This window comes from Lynx canadensis, chromosome C2 (assembly GCF_007474595.2).
Source record: "Lynx canadensis isolate LIC74 chromosome C2, mLynCan4.pri.v2, whole genome shotgun sequence".
Classification (NCBI taxonomy): domain Eukaryota; kingdom Metazoa; phylum Chordata; class Mammalia; order Carnivora; family Felidae; genus Lynx; species Lynx canadensis.
The window spans coordinates 6,994,605-7,015,617 of record NC_044311.2 but is presented as its reverse complement, the minus strand read 5'-3'; the positions used below and the strand labels follow the sequence as shown (position 1 = coordinate 7,015,617).

The 21,013-nt window shown below is 55.6% G+C and overlaps 1 protein-coding gene across 3 annotated transcripts in view; it reads right to left on the bottom strand.

Moving 5' to 3' along the window:
- The window catches only part of TTC21A (tetratricopeptide repeat domain 21A), a 36,264-nt gene that overhangs the window by 1,702 nt on the left and 13,549 nt on the right, over positions 1–21,013 (bottom strand). The window contains exons 8-28 of one of the 3 annotated variants that reach the window (XM_030330348.1): positions 20,780–20,878; positions 19,583–19,775; positions 15,825–15,922; positions 15,457–15,657; positions 14,541–14,670; positions 12,673–12,830; positions 12,230–12,445; positions 7,919–8,157; positions 7,054–7,126; positions 6,844–6,954; positions 6,338–6,476; positions 6,043–6,146; positions 4,631–4,819; positions 3,617–3,727; positions 2,830–2,911; positions 1,868–2,018; positions 1,452–1,613; positions 1,077–1,269; positions 765–989; positions 216–336; positions 32–99 (exon numbers count right to left, since the gene is read on the bottom strand). In XM_030330348.1, the coding sequence (XP_030186208.1) occupies positions 32–99; positions 216–336; positions 765–989; positions 1,077–1,269; positions 1,452–1,613; positions 1,868–2,018; positions 2,830–2,911; positions 3,617–3,727; positions 4,631–4,819; positions 6,043–6,146; positions 6,338–6,476; positions 6,844–6,954; positions 7,054–7,126; positions 7,919–8,157; positions 12,230–12,445; positions 12,673–12,830; positions 14,541–14,670; positions 15,457–15,657; positions 15,825–15,922; positions 19,583–19,775; positions 20,780–20,878 (3,063 nt within the window). The remainder of the gene's footprint in view (positions 1–31; positions 100–215; positions 337–764; positions 990–1,076; positions 1,270–1,451; positions 1,614–1,867; positions 2,019–2,829; positions 2,912–3,616; positions 3,728–4,630; positions 4,820–6,042; positions 6,147–6,337; positions 6,477–6,843; positions 6,955–7,053; positions 7,127–7,918; positions 8,158–12,229; positions 12,446–12,672; positions 12,831–14,540; positions 14,671–15,456; positions 15,658–15,824; positions 15,923–19,582; positions 19,776–20,779; positions 20,879–21,013) is intronic. The other 2 variants (XM_030330349.1, XM_030330350.1) reach the window with 2 other exon arrangements.

The window sequence follows — 21,013 nt, the reverse complement described above, 5'->3', positions numbered from 1 at the left end:
TGGTGCCTCCCAGCCGCTGATGGTGGCTTACCGTGTGACAGACTTCAATGGCCTCCACAAATCTCTTATCCTTCAAGTAGTTGAAAGCGAGTTTGAAGCCTGTCCAGGGGCAGAGGAAACACACACGGTGGCACCTTGACCACCCAAGAGCCAGGGTGGTGGTCCTCCCGCCCAGCTTCCTCCTCACCCACATGGGCCCTGGCTGGTGGCCTTACCCACGGCCGGGCTGGCGTGATGACTGTACTTCCAGGCCAGCTCGTAGTTGGCGGCTGCGTCTTTGTAGGCCTGCTCCTTCTCCATGATGAAGCCCATGTACTCATAGGCCCTGAAGCAGGACTGCAGGGAAAGCCACACCCGATCCCAGCACAGGGTGGAACCAGCGGTGGGGGGAGGGGACACGGGGCGCGGGGCGGGGCAAGGGAGGGTGGGGAGCCGCATTAATGCCGACCTCTCACCGACTCCAGCAGCACCCCCCACCTTTGCTGGGGAGGGGTCACCTGTGCGCCCCTTCTAGGATACCCCTATGCTTGCATGGCCCCTTTCTCCACAGCGCTCTGCGCTGACCTGCAGGCCCCTGGACCTCATGAACCCTTCCCATCTCTCTTCACCATCCCGCATTCCCCTCTCCCGGCTCCCCGACTCTGCGCGCCTCCTCTCGCCTCGCCCCGGCCCTTGCATCTCCTCTGCCCCCACGCCCCGCGCGCCCCTCCCGGCCGCCTGGACGGGGCGTCCCCGCTTTCCCGACGGCAGCGCGCCCCCCCTGCCTTGTTGTATTGCACGCAGCGCCGCAGCAGCTCCGAGGCCAGGTCGAACTTGCCGCCCTGGCAGTAAATGTCAGCCAGTAGGAGCCAGCTCTTCTCCAGGTCCTCGGCCTCGTCCGGCGTCCACGGGGCCTTGGCCAGACGCTTCAGCTGCGTGCGGGCCTTGGGGACCTGCTTCAGCAGCGCGTGGGCCTGCGCCGTGGCCAGCAGGGCGGGGACGCTGTCCTTCTGCACACGGGTGGGAAGCGGGCGTCGGCGCGCTGGGCCCCCCCCCCCAGCCGGGCCCCCCGCGGCCCACCCAGCGAGCCGGCCCACCTCGGCCTGTGCCATCGCGATGAAGGTGCCCAGCGCCGCCTCCACGTTGGCCTTGTCCCTGGTGGCCAGCAGGCAGAGGCTCTCCAGCAGCCGCAGCTGGGTCTGGCCCCAGTCCGAGCGCGGGTAGAAATCACGCAGCAGCTTCTCGGCGGTGCGCACGGCGTGCTGCTCGAGGGCCTTCCTGTCGGAGGAGCTGCGGGCGTCCGACGTGAGAGTGGCAGGCTGGCAGGCCGCCTGCGGGCCCACGGCCCACGGGCCCTCATGTGGTCTCTACCCCGCCACGTGGCTATCCCCGCTTTTCCCAAGGGCCCGGCCCCTGCACCCCCCCTCCCCCCCCCCCCCTCCACCACGCCCGGAGGTCAGCGGGGCCCCTACTTGCTATCGGCCACCAGGTTCTTGAAAACCTCTCCGCCCACGACCTCGTTGTCCGGGTTCAGGCAGATCTGCACCATGTAGTAGGTGGCACTCTGGCCCCAAGTGCTGTCCTTGCGCGCCTTGTTTAGGAACTTCAGTGCTTTGTTGGGCTGCCCTATGCGCCTGTAGTGGAAATGAGACACAGATACCAAGAACCAGAGAGGGAAACTGAGGTCCGGGGAGTGCAGGGACACACGGGCGCCACTCCCGGAGTCTGCACGGAGCGGGGCTGGGTGGCCGGTCTCCCAAACGCCTGCCCCGCAAGTCAGTGGAATTTCTGCTTCCCCAGTGCTGAGCGGAAGCCCAGCTTGCCTGCCAGGAAGGGCCCCCTGCAGGGAACTGCCCCGAAGACGAAGACACCCCACTCCCCAGCTCACCAGCAGTAGATGCCTCTGCAGTAGTTGAAACCTGGCTCCAAAGGAACACGGCTGGACATCCTCTTGACCAACTCAAAGAAGACAGGGGCATCCTCAAGTCTGCCGCTTCTCCATAGCAGGTCAATTAGTTTATTCCATGCCAGAAAGTTGTCTACAATAGGAGAGAAGATGCCAGGCTGTGAAAACCAACGGCCAAGGCCGATTGGGCGCTGTGGCCTGGCATGGAGAAGTGAGGGGCCCAGCAGACACTGCCTATTTGGGCTGAGCGGGGACTTCCCAGCAGCTTCAGTGTCTCCCCTGGTCTCCAAAGCTGAGCAAAGGATAATCATCACACTGAAAAGTAGCAGCTAGAGCTTACACAGTACGTTAAGCATTAAGGGCTTTACCCACACACACCGAGGTAGCTATTTTTCCCTTTCCACTGAGACACAAAAGTTTTCGGCCAAAAGTCACACAGCTGGTAAGTGGAAGACCGTGAGTTAGACGTAGGCAGCCTGGCTCCAGGACCCCGCGCTCCTAAGGGCCGCAGTCTGCTGGGCCTCGGAGCAGAGTTGGCTGTGGGCCCGCAGGGGCTGTCGTCTGAGCCTCAGGTGTGGCGGGAATGTAGCTACCTAACAGGGAGGGTTTCTAGCCACCTCCAGGTGGCTGTCACCTCAGAAGGGGGCTATGTCCAGTCCAGTGGCCGTGATTTGGAGACAGACAGGCTGTCCTGGGTCCAGGGCCAAGCACTGCCCTGCCTGAGACCAGGAACTGGCCCCTCGGACTCGGGAAGGGCCAGCACGTTCCATCGGTGCTTTATCAGTTTCCTGTCTCTCTGGGAACAATCAGAGAGGAAGGGGCTTCCTCTGCCCAGTCAGGAAGGAGGGGAGGCGGCCCACCCTTGTGGGGGAGAGCAGCCCTTGCTTGGTGGGAACTGACGCAGGCCATCTCAGTGGGCAGTCTTGATGTGGGCAGTTCGCTACCTGGTGCTTTCTCCAGGACTTGGTGGTAGAGATTGACGGCAGCTTCGTATTTCTGTTTTCGAAACATCAGGTCAGCCATCATCTGTCAGAAAACACACAATGCTCCGGGACTCCTGACGGTTCGCCGGGCTGTGGTGGGGAGGCTGGGTGGGCGTGGGGGTAAGCAGAGAGGGTGGACAAGGACGTCCAAGGTCGCCTCTCTGGGCCCTGGGAGGAGCGGCCACAGGAGGAGCCCAGAAGACAGGGCCTGCTTGGGGTGGGAGGAGTGCGGGGGTGAGGTCACAGGTGGGAAGGTAAGCCCAGGGGTAGACACCAGTGGGTCCCTTTGACAGCCAGCAGAGCCGGACCCTCCACCCGTGTCCGAGAACTGCCAGCTACAGGCAGCGGAGGCAGAATGAGGTCTCCCCGCTCCTGTGGGGCGGCCCTGGCGGTGGTCTGGGTGTTAGGGAGAGAAGTCAGACTGGAGAGGCCTTTCCCACGTACTTCTTTAAACCCAGGAACCTGTCCACCCTTGCCTTCACCCACTGTGGGTGTGGTTTCCCCTGGAGCCCGTCAGCCTCCCCGCCTCCCCTTGGATTGGCCCCGGGAGGCTGATGTTGCCCCGGCTGCCTGCCGGCCGGCCCACCCCTACCACGTGAAGGGCATCAGGCCCAGTGCTCAGTCCCCTCTGCCTGGTGGCCCCTGGGGGTGGGTCAGCCAAGCATCGGAGTTATGGGGCCGGGAGGCAGCCCTCGCGCGGTGGCGGGGACCCTGGGGAGGGCCGGGGGGAGGTCCTGTGGCCCCATACCACTGAGGCCATCTCGTGGCTCTTCTCCGTCTGCAGGAGATCGGCACAGTGCTGCTCACACAAGTCCAGGTGGCCCTGCAGCAGGTAGAGGCGGGCCAGCTCCAGCAACACCTGGGACGAGGCCGGATGTGATCAACCAGGGAGCATCATGGGAAAACTCGGGCTGGTGTCTCACTCTCGCCTAGTCCATTTTTATTCGTTCCGCCTTCAACATATGTCCCCGGCTCCCCCTTCTCCCCCAATCATACCACGTGTTTTACCAACCAACCTCTGAAACTGGGGGCCTGGGCAACTCGTCCTCCTCCTTTGGCTTGGACCTAGCCCCCTCTGGGCAGCCCTCTGTGGTAGCCTCTGGGCCAGGCACCCGTCCTCTGAGTTCCCGCAGTGTGCAGACCCACATGCAGGCAATGGAACTAAAAATGTGCTCATCCGTCCCTCTGCCTGAGGCAGTCTGTGGGCAGGGACCCTGTCTTGCCCCCCGCGGCCCCCCGGGCCTAGCACCGTGCCTGGCGCGTATGATACGTCTCTTAAATGAGTGCGTGCTGAACGAATGAATGGCTGTCACTAAGCTCTTCATCGGTTCTCCTAGTGTGGACTCCAGCCACCACTGCCTCATCTGGGCCACGCCCCCCTCACGACTCTAAACCTCCTTGGAGGCTTAGTCTGGCTTCGTGCCCAAAGACCCCTGGCAGCCACGGCTGTCACTGTGCCCCCGCCTTCAAGGGGGACCTGAAAATGCCAGACTAACATGACTTTTGGGAGCATCTTCCCCGCTCTACCCCGCACAAGGAGCTGTCCGAAGTGAGGCCTCCCAGTCTTGGTCCAAGGGCTGATGGCTGAGGGCCCTGGGGTCAGCCAGAGCAGGCTCCCCACACCAGGGGTCCCGGGCCCCTTGACCTGCAGCTCCTCAGGGAGGCACAGGGAAGGACCCGGCGGCCTCTGCCCCTAGTCAGGGGACTCCGCAAGGCAGCAGGGCCCAAGAGAAGGAGCAGCCTCTGGCTTTGAGGACCCCACCTTATTGTCATCAGGCGAGTAGAAGAGGGCATCCTTGTAAGACCGTACTGCCTCGGCAAACTCCTTCTCTGCCAGGTGGTGCTCCCCAAACTGGACACAGATGGAGGCTGCCAGCTGTTTCTGGGCGGGGATCATTTCTGGTTGCTCCGGTGCAACACGCTTCAGGATCTGAGACTGGAGGTCCATGGCCTTGGGAAACCAGTAAACTCGGGATCAGAGTCCCGGGGCCTGATGTGCCAGATCTCAGGCCAATTCACAGAAAGAATCCCTACTCTCGTTTCTGTGTCAGCAGATGATCAGAAAGGGCATCTCAAGTGCCCTTGAGCAAACCTGGGTCACTCTGGGCAGGCAAGACCCCTGGCTGAGTACTCAGGAGGCAAGCTGGCTCTGCCCCTGGGGCAAGATGGGAAGCAAAGGCACTCAAACAAAACACTCTGTTGTGCCTGTACTTGTTGACCTGTTTCCATCACGCCTTGATACATACCGTGTCTAATTTGCTCTGGCCCTCCTACGGGCTAGAAGAAGCACACAGTAGGTGCGCAGGGCAGGCTGCGTTTTGATGGATGCATTTGCTCTGAATGCCGCCCTGCTGGGAACTTGGGGCAGCCTCCACAAATATCCACAACATAAAATGATCAAGTGGGTAACCAGGGAGCATCGGGACAAGAAGAATTGGTGATGCCGGGGTTAAGTCTTGGGAAGTGGGCACAAATCAGCACTCGGCTTTCTAAGGGCCAAACGGGAGTGGGAATCCAGAGGGAAACAAGGGAATAAATCGTCTCAAGCCGTCAGAGTGGGCTTTCCTGGTACAAGTGCAGAAGGCATCTCAGGAACAAGCAGCCAGCCACACCCTTGCGGAGAAAGATCGAGGGAGGTGGGATAGGAACGGCCAGGAACTGTCCCACTGGGGCAGCCCAGGGGAGAAAAGAGCTTAGGTTGGGACAGGCCAGACCTGGTTCAAATGTCAGCTCCCCCATTTACTGGCAGTCTGACTTCGGGCACATTTCTTAACCTCTTGGAGCCATAGCTGTGAAATAGGAATGTCACAGTGCGTATCTCAAAGGGCTACTGTGAGAATTAATAAGAAAGCAAAAAGCCCAGTACAGAACCCACCATAGAGCATTCAGTGCCCGGGAGCTGCTCGCATTGTCCATTATTATCCCACGGGCATCCCTGCCGACTCCCTGCTTTCTTCGACCCAGCCCAGCCGGGCTTGGGGCACTCCGGGGCACCATCAACAAAGAGCACAGGTGGGGGAATAAATGGAAGGCCGAGGTCAGAGGTGTGACCCAGGTCCTCTTTTGAGTGCCAGCCCTGGAGCCTTCCAGACCTGCAGTCCTATCCTTCCTTTTATAGCTCCCACCAGGAAATGGCCAATAAAGAGCTTGAGTCTATTGTCTAATGTCGATTACCTTGTTCAAAGTTCCCATCACGTCTTCTTTTTTATGACTCTTGTAAACCTTTGCCAGCAAAAGCAAGCACTTGACGTTGTTCATCATGGATGGGAGGTCTTTGGCTGCAAAGAGTAGAAACTACTCCGATTTGAGTAGAAACTCAAATCAGTGTTCTCTGGTGCCTGGGAAGCCAGGGATGGGGGAGGTAGGGGACTGGGCTCAGGACCCCAGCTAGCGCCCATCCCCATTCCGCAGGAAGAGACTGCAGGGCGGGGGCAGTAGGCTAGGGAAGTGACTTCGAAGGGGGCCTCACCAAAGTCGTGTTCCAGTGACTGTTTCAAAACTTTTTCTGCTTTGCTGAACTTCTTTAACTTCAGGAGCAGTTCAGCGAGATCACAGCACAGAAAGTCCTGTCCATTGATCTTCTGCGCAGCCTCATAATAATTAATTGCCTTTGGGCAAACAGGAAATATTGGCCTCGGGGTCTGGTTCTACCTTGAGTGCCTCAAACCGTGTTCTCCTCGGCGGCCACCACACCTGTGTGTCCCTCCAGAACACAGAAGCCTGCGATGAGAAGGCCCTCCCAGCTGGCAGAGGGCTCAGGCTCGGCGTGTGTGTGTGTGTGTGTGTGTGTGTGTGTGTGTGTGGATAGCTTCTGAATTCTCCTCTAGCCAGCCCCCCTCCCCCACCCACTTCAACAGGGAGCTACGGTGGGAACGCAGCCACTCCCTTCCCATCCAGAAACTTCCACTCATGCACCCCCCTCCCTCTTCCCTGTTGGGCTGGCCCACACCTCTCCCCACCCCAGCCTAGCCTGACCTTGGTGTACTGGTGGGTCTTCACATAGGCTTGCCCGATCCTGCTGACCAGCGATGCATCATGTGGGTTCTTTCTATAGGCCTCGTCATAAGCCTCCAGGGCCTTCTCAGGCTGGTGGGGAAAGCGTCCAAAGGTCTCGGTCTCTCTTCTCTCCCACTGGAGACGTGAGATTGGGGGGCCACTTGGCAAGGCCACGAGGCTTTCACTCACCTCTTGAATGTTCATGAAAGCATCCCCCAGTAGCAGGCTGGTGTGGGGGCCAGGCAGTTGTTCACAGAGCTCCCTGCAAAAGTAACCAAAGACTTAGCTTGAACCTATGCACTCTTTGTGTTTCTGAATTCATCTCCAACTCTTCTTTCCCATTCATTCATTCATTCGTTCACCTAATACTTACTGAAAGCCCACTGTGCACGAGGCACTGTGCTAGCTACCTTAGTCCAAGCTCTGCTTATCTGTTATCTGGACCATGCCAGAACATCTACCCTTTCTTCTGGCCTCCAGTCCTAACCCTCTAGGCCCCTCTGCATAAGCAGGCATCCTGCTCTTTCTAAAACTCTGGTGTGGCCGCGTCACCCCACCCCACTGTTTATTAGTGTCCCACGGCTCTTGGCTTTGCCTCCCCCCACCCCCGCCCCCCAGCGCTGCCTCCCACCTGGATTGCCTAGATAGGGTTCTGCTTGAGGGAGGGGCTGGGAAGGTCAAATCATAAAGACAGCTCTCCACCTTCCTGCACCTCACCTTGGCCACATCGAGTCACTGGACATTTCTTCAAGGACAGGCAGAGTCAGGGGCCAGGGCAAAAGTGCATACCCGTGGTGCCCACCAGAATGTGGGCCATTCGGGGGAGGCCAAGCAGGATGGATTCAGTTCTGTATCTTCAGAACTCGGCAGTGAGCCGGCCTGGCTAAGCTATCACGCTCAAATGCGGACGCATGGGAAATTCTGTACTTGCACTGCATCTAACACACTTGGACGGTGCAGACTGGAGACCCAGGTTGAGGAAACACAACCTGGAGAAGCCACTCCCTAAAACACCACCGGGAAGGAGGCTGTCAGGGCGCTGCCTGGGGCTTACCGGTAGCAGCCGATGTAGAGGCCGATGTCTTTGCGGGTCTGCAGGTAGATGTTGGCCATCTTCTCCTTGGCTTCCACGTAGAAGGGCTGCTTGGGTGCGATGTTCCTCAGCATGCTCAGGGCCACGTCCACGTTCCCACTGCTCAGGGCCAGGTCCACGTTGGCAATGGCGATGCGGAGCTCCTCCGGTGTGCCGCTGAACTCGTTGATGGCGTCCTGCATGACCTTGGTGGCCTCATGCTAGAGCATGGGAACCCAACAGACCTCCGTTAGCTGTCACCCACCACGGGTGACCTGAAAACACTTGAAATCTCTTGGAGGCGACCTAAAGGGATCCCTCTTCCCACTCCTGCCCCCAGAGAGAAATGAAATATGGAGACAGCCAGGAGCAGCCTTGCTCCACGGAAGGGGAGGGGAGGATGGCTCACATCCACCTGCAGAGAGGCTCCAGTGGCAGAAAGAAGAGAGATCCCTTCAGTGTCCACCACCACTCTTCCTGGGGGCAGGGGAAAGGTGCCCGGCTAGCTGGGGGTACAGAAACCCTCGACTGTTCCTTAGCACCTCTACATCTGTTGGCAATTCCTTCTTGTGGGAGACCGATGGATGCATCTCCTTGTACTTTCCTGCTTTCGGTCAAAAGTATTTTAATGTTATCGTATTTGGCACGTTAGCGGTCTGTTTGAATGATTTCCTCATTATATTCATGCCCTTGGTTATTTTAACAAAGTTGCTTTCTTTCCCCATTTTGGTACTTTCGGACTGGGATTCAGCCTTACCAGACATTTCTTCCTCAATCTCTGCTTTCTTTTTGCTGGGTTGGTATATTTGTATCATCTTTTTCCTCTCATCCTGGGCCCTTTGGTGTTTGAAGTATAGAGAGTAAGGGTTCTCTCTGTTGCTAGTTTGAACCACTCTGATGCCTCTTTTATTTAAGAGGTACATTTATTTCATTTACAATTTTGTTACCACAGATACGTTCTTGGGTTTTCTGGCAACAGAAAACTTTCTGTTTTCATTTTTTGAAAAATATTTATTTTTTGAGAGAGAGAGAGAGAGAGAGAGAGAGAGAGAGACAGCATGAGCAGGGGAGGGGCAGAGAGAGAGGGAGACACAGAATCCCAAGCAGGCCCCAGGCTCCGAGCTGTCCGCACAGAGCCCGACGCAAGGCTCAAACTCACAAACTCGAAGATCATGACCTGAGCTGAAGTTGGATGCTTAACCGACTGAGCCCCCCAGGCGCCCATTTTCATTTTCACATGCTGTTGTGTTTGGCTTTACTTCTGCCTTTATGACCTGCTTGATCCTTTCTTTTCTTCTTAACTCTTGATTAATGTGGTGGAGATCGCCTCTTAAATTCTACCAAGAGTCATCTTTCTATTAAGAAATGTCTTGTGTACATTTTTTCCCCACATTCTATAAAGTGGAAACAATTAGCATGCTTATAATAATGCCACCTTCTCCCTGAATTTTTTTATAGGATGTTATTGTTATTTTGATTTTAATAACTTTTATGTTAAGAACTTAGCAATTATACTGGCTTTGGGTCAAGCCCAAAGGTATAGAGAGGTATATGGGGAGAGGTATAGAGAGTGGGAGGACAGGGGATCCGAAGTGAGCTCTGTGCTGACAGCAGAGAACCAGAGGTGGGGCTCGAACTCGCGAACCGTGAGATCACGACCTGAGCTGAAGTTGGACGCTCAACTGACTGAGCCACCCAGGCGCCCCCAGTGACCGTTAATCCTTGGTTCCCATGACTCCATTAGGATATTAGTATTAGGATTTTTTAAATATTTATTTACTTATTTATTTATCTGTTTATTTATTTATTTAAAAGTAATTTCCACACCCAACGTGGGGCTCTCCCCTGATCCATTTCTTCTCTCTTCTGCAGGAACGTTTATTTTGCCTCGGTTGGATATCTGTGGTCTCTCTCTTTCTTACCCGTCATCCCCTCACATCACTTCAATGATTTTCTCACCCCTTTCCTGCATCAGAGAGCTTCAGCAAGGGTTCAGCCACTTTCTGTTTTGTCTCGTGGGACTACAATTTTCTAATAGCATCACTGTTTTCTATGCGTACTTGCTTTAATTCTGCCAGCTGAACACCTCTGGGGATCTCTGGTACTCTGCTTTGAGCTGGTTTTACAAGATTCCATGTTTCCATTTTCATCGAATATAGACAAGTTCTCTTAGAAGTATTTCTTCTTAGGGATGCCTGGGTGGCTCAGCTGGTTGAGTGTCCGACTCTTGATTTCAGCTCAGGTCATGATCTCAGGGTTGGTGAGTTCGAGCCCCATGGTGGGCTCAGTGCTGGCAGTGTGGAGCCTGCTTGGGGTTCTCTCTCTCTCCCTCTCTCTTCCTCTCTCTCCACCCGTCCCCTGCTCACATGCTCTCTTTCACACTTGATCTTAGCCAAAAGGCCAAGAAGCGATCACATGCTCTCTTTCAAAATAAATAAACTTTAAAAAAAGTATCTCTTCCATTTTTTATAGAACTCTTTCTCCCCAAGTGTAATCTTCACTTGTCTTTTGCTTGTGATTTTGTTTCCTCTCCCCTCTTTCCTCCCTTTCTTCCTTCCCTCCCACCCTTTCGTCTTTCCTTCCCTTCTTCTCCTCCCTCCCTCACCTCTGTCCTTCCCTGTAATCACCATATTGGACCCCTTCCTCAAATGGGACCGGTCCCCCCTAACCTGGCCCTTTGCCCAGGAACTAGGCTGGGGACGGACAGGGTCTAGCACAGCTGCCCTAGGCTCACATTTCCCCTGAGCTTTCTGTGGGTCTTCCTTTTGGGGGTGGGTTTAATGAGAAGCTGGGGTCAGGACAGAACCCCTGGCTCACTGTGAAGGCCCCAGTCTGCAGACCTGTCATCTTAGCAAAGCACGCTGCAGAACTCTTTTTCGGGTTATTTCCCTCCTTACTTTCCTCGGGCCACGTCTCCTAGAAAGGAGCCCGGACAGAGAGAAGCAAGGAGGCATCTGAGCAGGGAGTTCTTGCTCAGTGGCCCTGCCCTTCCACGGGCTGGACCCGAGTCCCTCTAGGAATGCCCCTGCTTCTCCCCGCTTGAGCACATCTCCAGTCCAGAAGGTTTCAAGCAAAGGCAGGAACCTCGGGCCCCGCCTCACTGCACCCTGCTTTCTCTCTCGCCCACCGATGGTAAGTTCCAAAAGGACCTTGCTAGCTTCTCTCCTCTATCCCCAGCTGCCAGATGGTGCCTGGCAGCTAGCTGGCCCTCAATCAATAGCTGAATCGACTGACTGAATCGACTGTGCTGGGATGTGGCCTTTCCCTAGGTTTGTCCTAGGTGGAGATTCCTTCTCTACTTTTAATTCCTGTGCTCCTTTGGGCAGATTTAAAGGAGGAAAGGACAACAAACAAGCTTCCACATCCCCACCTCTACCCAGAAGGCGGTTTTCTTTTTTAATGTTTATTTTTGAGAGACAGAGAGAGAGAGTGAGGGAGACAGAGCGTGCGTGGGGGGAGGGGAGAGAGAGAGGGAGACACAGAATCTGAGCCGTCAGCACAGAGCCCTACACGGGGCTCGAACTCACGAACTGTGAGATCACGACCTGAGCGGAGGTCAGAGGCCCAACCGACTGAGCCAACCAGGCGCCCCCCAGAAGGCAGTTTTTAACTTTAAGGAGAAAAGGGCCTCGCGAGCTGTTCCTTCTCTATGGCAGCCAGATGCCCCCCGTACTGCCAGATTAGAGATGCTCCTGGAACTCTGCCGACCCTCTCCGCTGAGCAGGTGAGTGAGTGAGGACAGCGAGGCCGTGGGAGCCTGTGGAGCCAGCTCTACCCCCCGCCCCCCACCCCGTGTTCCCCGCTGCTCCTTCACACCAGCGTAGGACGCTCAGGTGCTTCCTGTCTTTGCCAAGCCAGACCTGCCAAGGCCCCAGGGCTGCCTCATACAGTTGAGCAAATTATATACCACAAAACTCCCAAGGGGACACAGTTCGTAAAGACCGTGGTGTGATTATGGCGTCTACCGGGGCTGTGCCTTACCCAATGTGCACAACCACCGGTGGCTGTCCTGATGGGCCTGTGTGCTCTAACTCTGTGAGATCCTCACGGGGACAGTGAGGCAGGCAGGCAGGGGACAGATCAGGCGGGGCTCAGTAGGCTTTGGACGTTATCTAGAGGGCACCGGGAGCCATCGAGGCCTTTGGGCGGGGGTAAGGTACGCTCCCAAATGAATAAAGGCTCGAATGATAGAACGAATAAACATCAGCCAGAACCAAAGAGCCTGGTTCCCAGGCGTACCCCGGACCTCCAACATGCCCCAGTCCCCAGGGACGAGAGCGTGGTGTTTCTTACCAGCTCCCCATTCATGCGGAGGGCGTCTGCCAGTTCCAGTAAGAGGGACGCCCGCTCGCTGGGCTGCATGGAGGGCCCGCGGAGTTTCTTGCCTTCTTCCGTCTTCCGAGGTGGTAATTTTATGATCATCTTCAGCGTCCTTATGGCTTCTGGATAGTCCCCACACTTGTTGAGGGCCCTGGCCTTGACCAAGTGGTAGAGGGGGTGGTTTCGCACCTAGAGGAGCAGAGTGGAGTGTGGGGCCCCGCTTCACGGCTGCTGCTCAAGGCACCCGGACTGGAGAAGGCCGCGGAAGCCCACCGAGCCTGCCCTGGCCTTTGGCCCGCAGAAGGGTCTGAGGGATGCCGGGAGCTCCTGGGGCCTCTCCCAGGGCAAGTGGGGGCTGTTGGCCAGCTGGGCTTGGGGAGGCGGGGGCGGGGCGACTGGGCACAGAGGACCCCCACCTGGAAGTTGTGACTGACGCCCAGCTCTAAGCAGTGGGAGCACATGGCAAAATTGCCCTGCGCCAGGTAGACGTGGGACATGAGGAGGTGGGCGTCCACGGAGGTGGGGTCCAGCTCCAGGCAACGCTGCAGGGTGCTCTGGGCATTCTCTAACTCTCCTAGAAGCGATAAACAGACCTCTACATCCAGGGGTCCCCGGGGGACTCCCAGGACCCAGTATGTAGAGGCAGAATGAATTTTGTGTGTTCCGTTACCCAGAAATACCCGAGTTGGCCATTTCACCCAGTTCTGTTCTGTTTCACTCAGAGGTCTCTTCTTGAAATTACAACCACCCAGACGAAAGCCTGGAAACTCAGACTGTGGGGCAACCCTCGAGGAGATGGCTAAGGCATGTCACTGCTCTGTCCAGAAGCTCCGGGGGACGCTTAAGTCTCGAGTCCCACACCTCAGAGCAGAACGGAACCTAACAATAACAGCAACTGTAATAGCCCCGTCTTACGAAGCACTTGCTTTATGCAAAGCGCTTTTGGAAAGTCGGGGTTACTATGTGCCCAGCCCTGCAAGATGGGCGGTGTTGTCTGTGTCTTTTTGATGTAGGACTGGAACCCAGTTACATAAGTAACTCAGCTTACGAGGGACAAAGTCAGCATTTAGACCCAGGGCCATCGGCTCCTGAGGCTGAGCTCTGCCTGCCTTGGCGCTCAGGGGCTGAGGGCTCTCCCTGCAGCCAGACTGGCCCACAGCCGGCAGCAGTGCAAGCCCAGGGGTGGGGTGCAGTGAGCTGGTAGGAGGGTCCCCCTCTCTCTCCATCCAGGTCCCTCAACAGCTCCCGCTCAGGACCCATAACCTGGCGGGGAGGGGAGCAGCTGCTTCTGGGTCCCACACTCCCTGCTCCTTCCATGTGCGCTGCTGCAGAAACGCAAAGATGTCACTATGGCAACCTAAGCAGCTGGAGACCTTGCTTTGGCCCTCAACTTGCTTGTTGCCAGCTGCCCGCACCCCTGGGGGAGTGCTCCTGCCCTTGCCTCGTACCCGGGAGCCCCTGAAGCTTGTGGGTAAACCTGGAAACCCAGATGACAACGGGGAGGCCCACGGATGAAGACAGGGTCGGGGGAGGGGCCGTCTCTGCACGGTGTGACCCACGCCAGGCCGTGCCAGAAGCCAGACACATGCCATGGCATTTGGGATCCTTCGGAAGCCCCCAGCGCACCAGAGATCAGCCTGCCTTCCAGGCAGACTGGGGTGCAAGGCCACAGGTGGAGAGTCCTCAGAGGGGACAGCAAGGTTCCCCCGGACGCGTCTCCCCTTTCCCTCTCTCTCCAGGACCTGGGTCTCGAGACAGGAGAAGCTGGAAGGACATTGCTCTGGCCACCCTGAGGCTCTGAGAGCCGAATGCTACAGGGCCCCACCTCCCCGTGATGCCCTCCTGCCCACCTTTTAATAACTGCGACCCTGCCAGTTCCCATCCCCTCCCCCGCTTTGGTTTCCTCCACAGAATTCCTGTGTCCTAACAAACAAGGCCGCGTGCTTCTCTGTTCCGCGTAGCGTCTATTTCCCCTTACTAGAATGCAGACCTCATGAGGGCATTTCTGCCTATCCTGAGGACCAGTGCATCCTGTGCGGAACTGAAGTTCAGCCACTTCAGCCGCGGTACCCCCGCGCAGAGCGAGGAAGCCGCCAGTAGCAGGGGGGCGGGTGGGAGGGACCCCTGCTGGTGAGGGAAGTCAGGCCGGTTTCTGGGGAGTGGAGGCCAGGGAGGTGGCCGGGCCTGGTGAGGGGGTGTGTGTGTGTGTCTGTGTAAACTGCCTGAGGCAGGGGGCTGCGACCCCCGGGGCGGTGGCTGAACGGGTGAGCAGACGCGGGCTCACCTGAGAGGTACTTGACCTGAGCCATCACATACAGGGGGTCGATCAGAGCTGGCGCCGCTTTGACGACAGGATTCAGGATCACAGCGACTTGTTTGAGAAGTGGAGACACGATCTGGCCCGGCGACCGGGGCTGTAGGAACACGGGGCCTGGCTGGACGGTTTGCCCCATTCCAGAGAGACTCCTAAAGCTCTCAGGAAACACTCTCTCAGTGAAGGAATTTTACTTTCTTCCTCGTGTTTCTTATCCAGTCCGTGCCATCTAGTGCTACCACGTAAGCTGCAGAGAATGGGGACTTTGTTTTGCTGACGGTTGTGTCCCCAGTACCTACCACGGCGTCCGGCACACGGTGGTGCACTTAATAGATATTTGTGGAATGACTCATTACGTGGCACTGGGGGGGGACATTACGATAGCAAGATAAGATCCTTGCCCACGGAGAATCTTGACTGGCTGGGCAAATAGGCAAACAAGTAAAGCAGGCAAAGAAGGAAAGACTAACAGACTTCTTAGAAGACTTGTGGGGGAAAAGGGAGCTGGTTATTGTCTAGGATAAAGGCAGAGGTGTGGAGCAGTGCCCTGTTCCCGCGAGTGTGGTCTGTGGGCCAGCAGCAGCGGGATCCCCCTGGGGGCTGTGCTGACAGCTCAGAGCCCGGAGCCTGCTTCAGATTCTGTGTGTGTGTGTGTGTGTGTGTGTGTGTGTGTCTCTCTCTCTCTCTCTCTCTGCTCCTCCCCTGCACATGCTCTGTCTCTCTCAGTCTCTCGAAAATAATTAAACATTAAAAAAAAAATTGAAAAGCAATGGGTCCCCGAACTTCAGGGGCTCAGAGCCGCCTGCTGATGGGGCCAGACGAGGTCTTTGCCCCCGTCCAGGCCTATGCTCCAGACCCCCGCCGTGCAGATGGGACTTCCTCTAACCTGCTTGGGGCAGAAGAACAAGTACTCCCTGGCGATGCAGACCAGGAAGGGGGGGTCCAGCTTTTCAAAGTACTCGGAGCCCAGGGGGAGGCCCTGCATGCCGGCGAAGTGCAGCCCCGCAGCCTCCTTCAGGAGCCGGGTGGCCTCCTGCTCCCCCTTGTGCTTCCTGGACGCCAGAAGGGCCTGGAGGAAAACCAGCACCTGGGGGAGGCAAGCCCAGGTCTCGGCACCAACGCCAGCCGGGCCGTGGGGAGGCGAGCGCAAAGCAGGAGTCCGGGCCGTGTTGGCTGCTGGGTGCCGGAAACTGGGGCGAGGGGAGGGCCGGGGACACAAGCCTGGAGCGGCCCGCGTCCCCAGGGAGCTCTGACCTCAGACTTCCCGAGACACTGCTGCACCTCCTTCATAAATTCCAACTGCTGTTCAGCCTCCTCCAGGTGGCCGTCCAAGATCTGGCACCAGATGATCCCTGGGAACGGGGCAGAACAAGCGTGAGGAGCCAGCTCGGACACGGAGCCAGCAGGCCCGCGGGCCAAGAGCAGGGATGAGACAGCGGAAGGACGGGCGGCTGTGCAGGGGGCCCTTCCCCACATCTCCGCAAACGTAAAGAGGGATGCTCGCTCCTGGTAAAGAATTCGAGGCACGAGGCAGGCAGGGAAGCATATCCCTAGCTCGTGCTCTGCCTTTAACCATGCACCGTGGCTGGGACATTTTATTTAACCACTGCCCCGTTGAAGGACACCTCATTTCGCATCTAGTTTGCTTTCGATGCTTAAATGCTCCAGTGCCACGGTAAACATATTTCCGCGTTCTGATTCCTGCAGTCGAGTTGATTGGTCAAAGGGCGTGTATATCTAAAATGTTGATAGATAAGGCCAACTTGTCCTCTGGAGATGTTTGAATTAGTGTTACTGCCAAGAATTTGAAAGTAGCCTTTCCCCACAACCTCGACGACGTGCTTCACTCTTTGCCAGTGAAAACGTGAAAAACAACTCGTTTTAGTTCCTTTTTTTTTTTACTAAGAGGGGAAAGGAGCATTTTTCCATACATTTAATGCCCCTTTCCTTTCTCCTGTGAATCTCCTGTACCTAGCTTTAGCCTGATTCTTTTTTTTTTTTTTTAATTTTTATTAATTTCTGAGAGACAGAGACAGAGCATGAGCGGGGGAGGGAAGAAGGAGAGAGAGAGAAGGAGACACAGGTTCTGAAGCAGGCTCCAGGCTCTGAGCTGTCAGCACAGAGCCCGATGCGGGGCTCGAACCCACGAACCGTGAGATCATGACCGAGCCAAAGTCAGACGCTTAACCGGCTGAGCCACCCAGGCGCCCCTAGCCTGATTTTATTTTAGGGCGATTTGTTTTCTCTTCATAAATATTAAGATTATTAACCCTTTATAGCAAACCTTTTCTACCAGTTTGCCATTCACCTTTTAACTATTTTTCACTGTCTTTTGCCATCCATTAGTTTTAAAGTTTTACATAGATCAGTAAAATATTTTCTTTTAGGGCTTCTGAGTTTCCTCCAGGGAACCCAAGTCCAACTGAACTTTTATGTTTAAATGTTTAATTCATCTGGAGCTTTTAAATTAAAAAAACATTTTTTAAAACAATTTTTACCCCTGATGTGGGGCTTGAACTCACGACCTCAAGATTAATAGTCACATGCTTTACCAACTGAGCCAGCCAGGCGCCCCTGAAGTTTATTTCTGAATATGGCGTGAGCTGGGAACTTCCCTTTACGTTTTTCATACTGGATGGCCAGATGTCCAACCATGAATTGTTGAAACCTACCGCCATATTGGTTTGAAATATCACTTTATTTGTAAGACCTGTTTCTGTTCTGTTTATCACCTTGTTTACTCCAGCATTGACTTGGAGCTGACTTACCTACTGGCGTTCTGTAATGTGTTTTGAGTTTGGGAAGACAAATCCTTCTACTCCTACTACTATAAAAGAGGAATCTCTTTCATAGATATTTCTTGGTCATTTTGGTGTATTTATTCCTGACTGTCTTCCTAATGAACATCTTGGTTTTTCACTTATATGCATCCCGCTGTTTGGCTCATCTATGGAGTTAATTTACTTTGCAATCGTATTTGTAATTTTCAGTAACTTTTTCGTTCTGTACAATCTTTGCCATAGTAGCCTCTTCTTTACTTATTGACTGACATTGTAGCCTCTGAAAACCCTGGTGTTTTAGTGGGGGGTGGTGAAGTCTTTTCTGTATCTGGCTTTAAACTTGGCTCCTCAGAGGGCCTTGGCTTTGCATGGTCCACTTGGCCCCTTTCAAACTGTTAGCAGATTTACAAACGGACTAGACTGATGAGTATTAGCAGCTGAGGCAGATTTCCCAAATTGTTAAGGTCACTGTTTTTCTGGGCACTGGACTTCCCTTCTGGCTGACTGGCGAGGGGGCTCCCCTCAATGAGGAAGTGGGGAAGGACTGAGCTGGGTGGGGGCTGTCCTAGGGGGTGTGGCCTGTGTGTGGAGCAAGTCTTTTTGTCCTTCATGTCCCTGGTGGTGGTGGGAAACAGGGCTCTGCTCTGCTCCCTCCTGCCCCACAGCCTTGAAAGGTCTCCTTGATTCCATTCTCTGGTCCCCCTGTCATCTCGCTGACTGCCCCGTGGCTTGTGTAGCTCCCAGCCTCCAGCGACCAGGAGCTTGCTTTTTTTTTTTTTTTTTTTTGCTCTTTTTTTAATGTTTATTTTTTATTTTGAGAAAGAGAGCGTGAGAAAGAGAGGCGAGAGAGGGAGAGAGAGAATGCCCAGCAGGCGCTGGGAGCGCAGAGCCCGACGCGGGGCTCAGTCTCACAAAGTGTGAGATCATGACCTGAGCCGAAACCAAGAGTCAGACACTCAACCGACTGAGTCACCCAGGCGCCCCTTGTTATTTGTCAACTTTTGTTTTTCTTGGAGCTCTTTGGGAGAAAACGGGTCTACTCGTTTCTTTAGCTGCCCCGTCTGTGTACCATGTTGGCATACGGCTTTCCAGAGTGGCTTGTCATTTCCTTACTTTTGATGCTATCTGTTTTATATCCTCTAGAAATGTGACGTTCTCAAAGTTTCTGGTCCACCAAAGGCAGCTTTCTCTGTTTCCAGGCCTGCGTTATCTTTTCAAAACGTCTTCCAGGATTTTATGGGTTTGGAAGTGGAGGAAGATGCATGGGCTCACGAGTCAGCTGACGTGGTGAACAACCTCTCAGATAACCGTGCTGTGCTGGCAAAGAGCCTGGACCATAGAGAGAAGTGGCTGGACCCAAAAGACACGGCTCCTGAGAGCTGGGGCAAGGAGCCAGCCTGCCTTGAGCCTGGGACCATACAGTTTCCTCAACCGAAATTAAATTGCTGGTTCAGAGTTCACCAGACGCCGTAGATTTGAAGGCTTAAAAACAAAATGTGTGAAATGAAAATTGGGGTCTGGGAAATTTACTGACGTTTCTCTAGAGCGGGGTGGGCGGGCCTCTGGACAGACAGGGAAGTAAAACTCTCAAAACTATTGCTCTGGTGGCCTTTCAGCTCAGGGCCTGCAGAGGGAGAGTCTAGGGGCTTTGGGTTGGGGTGCTCCCGGACTGGGACCCTCTCCACCACTGGCCTTGCCGGGCCTGAGAAGAGGCAGGGCCCCCGAGCGGGAGGGGCAGGGTGCTGGTCCTCCAGGGGGTCACAGTGTGGACATCGGAGGTCTGATGCAGATCCGAGTGGCTGCGGCCACACTCCGACAGTTCCTGTGTCTCTTATATCTATGCTTGCTGATTCATGGGGTGCCTGGGTGACTCAGTTGGTTGAGTGCCTAACTCTTGATTTCGGCCCAGGTCATGACCCCAGGGTTGTGGGATCGAGCCCCGTATGTGGAGCCTGCTTGAGATTCCCTCACTCCCTCTGCCCCTCCCCCACTCACACACACACACACACACACACACACACACACACACTCTCTCTCTCTCTCTCTCTCTCTCTCTCTCAAACAAACAGACACCAATTCATGGAAAGGCACCCCATCATACAATGTACTCCAAAACTCACACACCCTCTAGGGAAGATGCTTCCCAGCGCCTCTCTTCTGGACCCACGGAGGCTACCTTGCGACCTGCCTTCCCACACCCCCCACCCCCTCCCTTGCCCGGACCGCATAGACCTGTCAAGGCAGCCACACTGCTCTCGTCCAATTTCATGGCCTCCGAGTACCACAGAGATGCCTCCTTCACTTGGTCCTGTAGGATGAAGAGATAGCCCAGCTCTGTGGCCACGTGGGCGTAGGCGGCTGTGGCCACGAATGTGCGCTCAATGAAGCCACACACCAGCTGCAGAATCGCCTGGTGCCTTCCACACTGCAAGGAACGGACACGTGGGAATAGGGAGACCCGTCAGTCCAGCCCGTCAGAAGTGGCCGTGTCAGGCTGTCAGAAGCAAGGCCGTGTCAGAAGTGGGGGACACGTTTGGCAGTCCCGTTTCAGGTGCTTGGGAGAGACTAAGAGGGGCCCATGACCCATATAGCCGGGGCTGTGCACTTGTCCAGCTTCCAAAGCCTCACACTGGCCACATCTGTGGAATTTGCCTCCAGGCACAGGTCCCTCCAAAGGGCCCACCTCCTGTCTGAGTTGCCAAGAAGCTTTTCAAAAACTGAAGGGGGGGCAGAGTTCTTTGCGCCCTGTTGGTGGGACGTGGCCCCGAGGGCAGCCATGTTCCCGGCCGTGTGTAGAGAACGAGCACAGAGAAGCAGACACAGGTGTGTGTCCCTGAGGGAGGGATGGTGTCCCAGTGGCATTCAACTGCACGGTTCTGGTTCCTGAGGCCCCACAGCCACCCCAGATTTTGCAGCAACTCCTTCTAGTCAATCTGCTTTGGGGCTGAAGGGTCTGACAGAGACAGACTGTTTGGCGACCTGGTCTGTTTGCACCTGCCTGATGGCAGAGGGGGTGCGGGCAGGCCTGACTTTCCAGGTCACTTCCACAGAGAGACAATATGGCAGTTGGGTGCCCTGGCACCCCGAGCTAGAGGCAGGCATAGCTCTGCCGTGTAACAGCCACAACACTGCTCTCTTCCCCCAAATAAGGAGCCTCCTACTCTAAAAGCGCTGTCAGACCCAATGGCTCTGATCTTTACAGCGTCCCTGAGCGACATCTGGGCCAAGGAAACGGAGTGTATGAGACACAGGTGTTGTTCAGAGGCGGGTAGGGGCCGCTAGGTATGGGCCATCGGCCTGAGAGGCCAAGTTGGAGCCAAAGAGGGGAGGGCAGGGTCCCCGGGGGGCTCCCAGGGGGGCCATAGGACTCCCCTTAGGAACACCCGGCCAGAAGCACGATTTCAGAAACCTGGAAAAGAGCCTTCTTACCAGCCTGCTAACCACAAGGATTTTTTTAAGATGGAGGTTTGGATTTTGGGGCTCTCTTGTCTCCAGTGCCTTAATCAGGTTTCTAACATGATTGGCAGCCTGTGGGGACAAAACAGACAACGTCAGAGGCAACATATAAAGTGGAAGCTGGGCAGAGGTTCACAACCCCGCCGTCCCTTAGCACCCCCTGGGAGATCTTAAAACACCCATGCCCAGAGGCCAGCCCCAGAGATT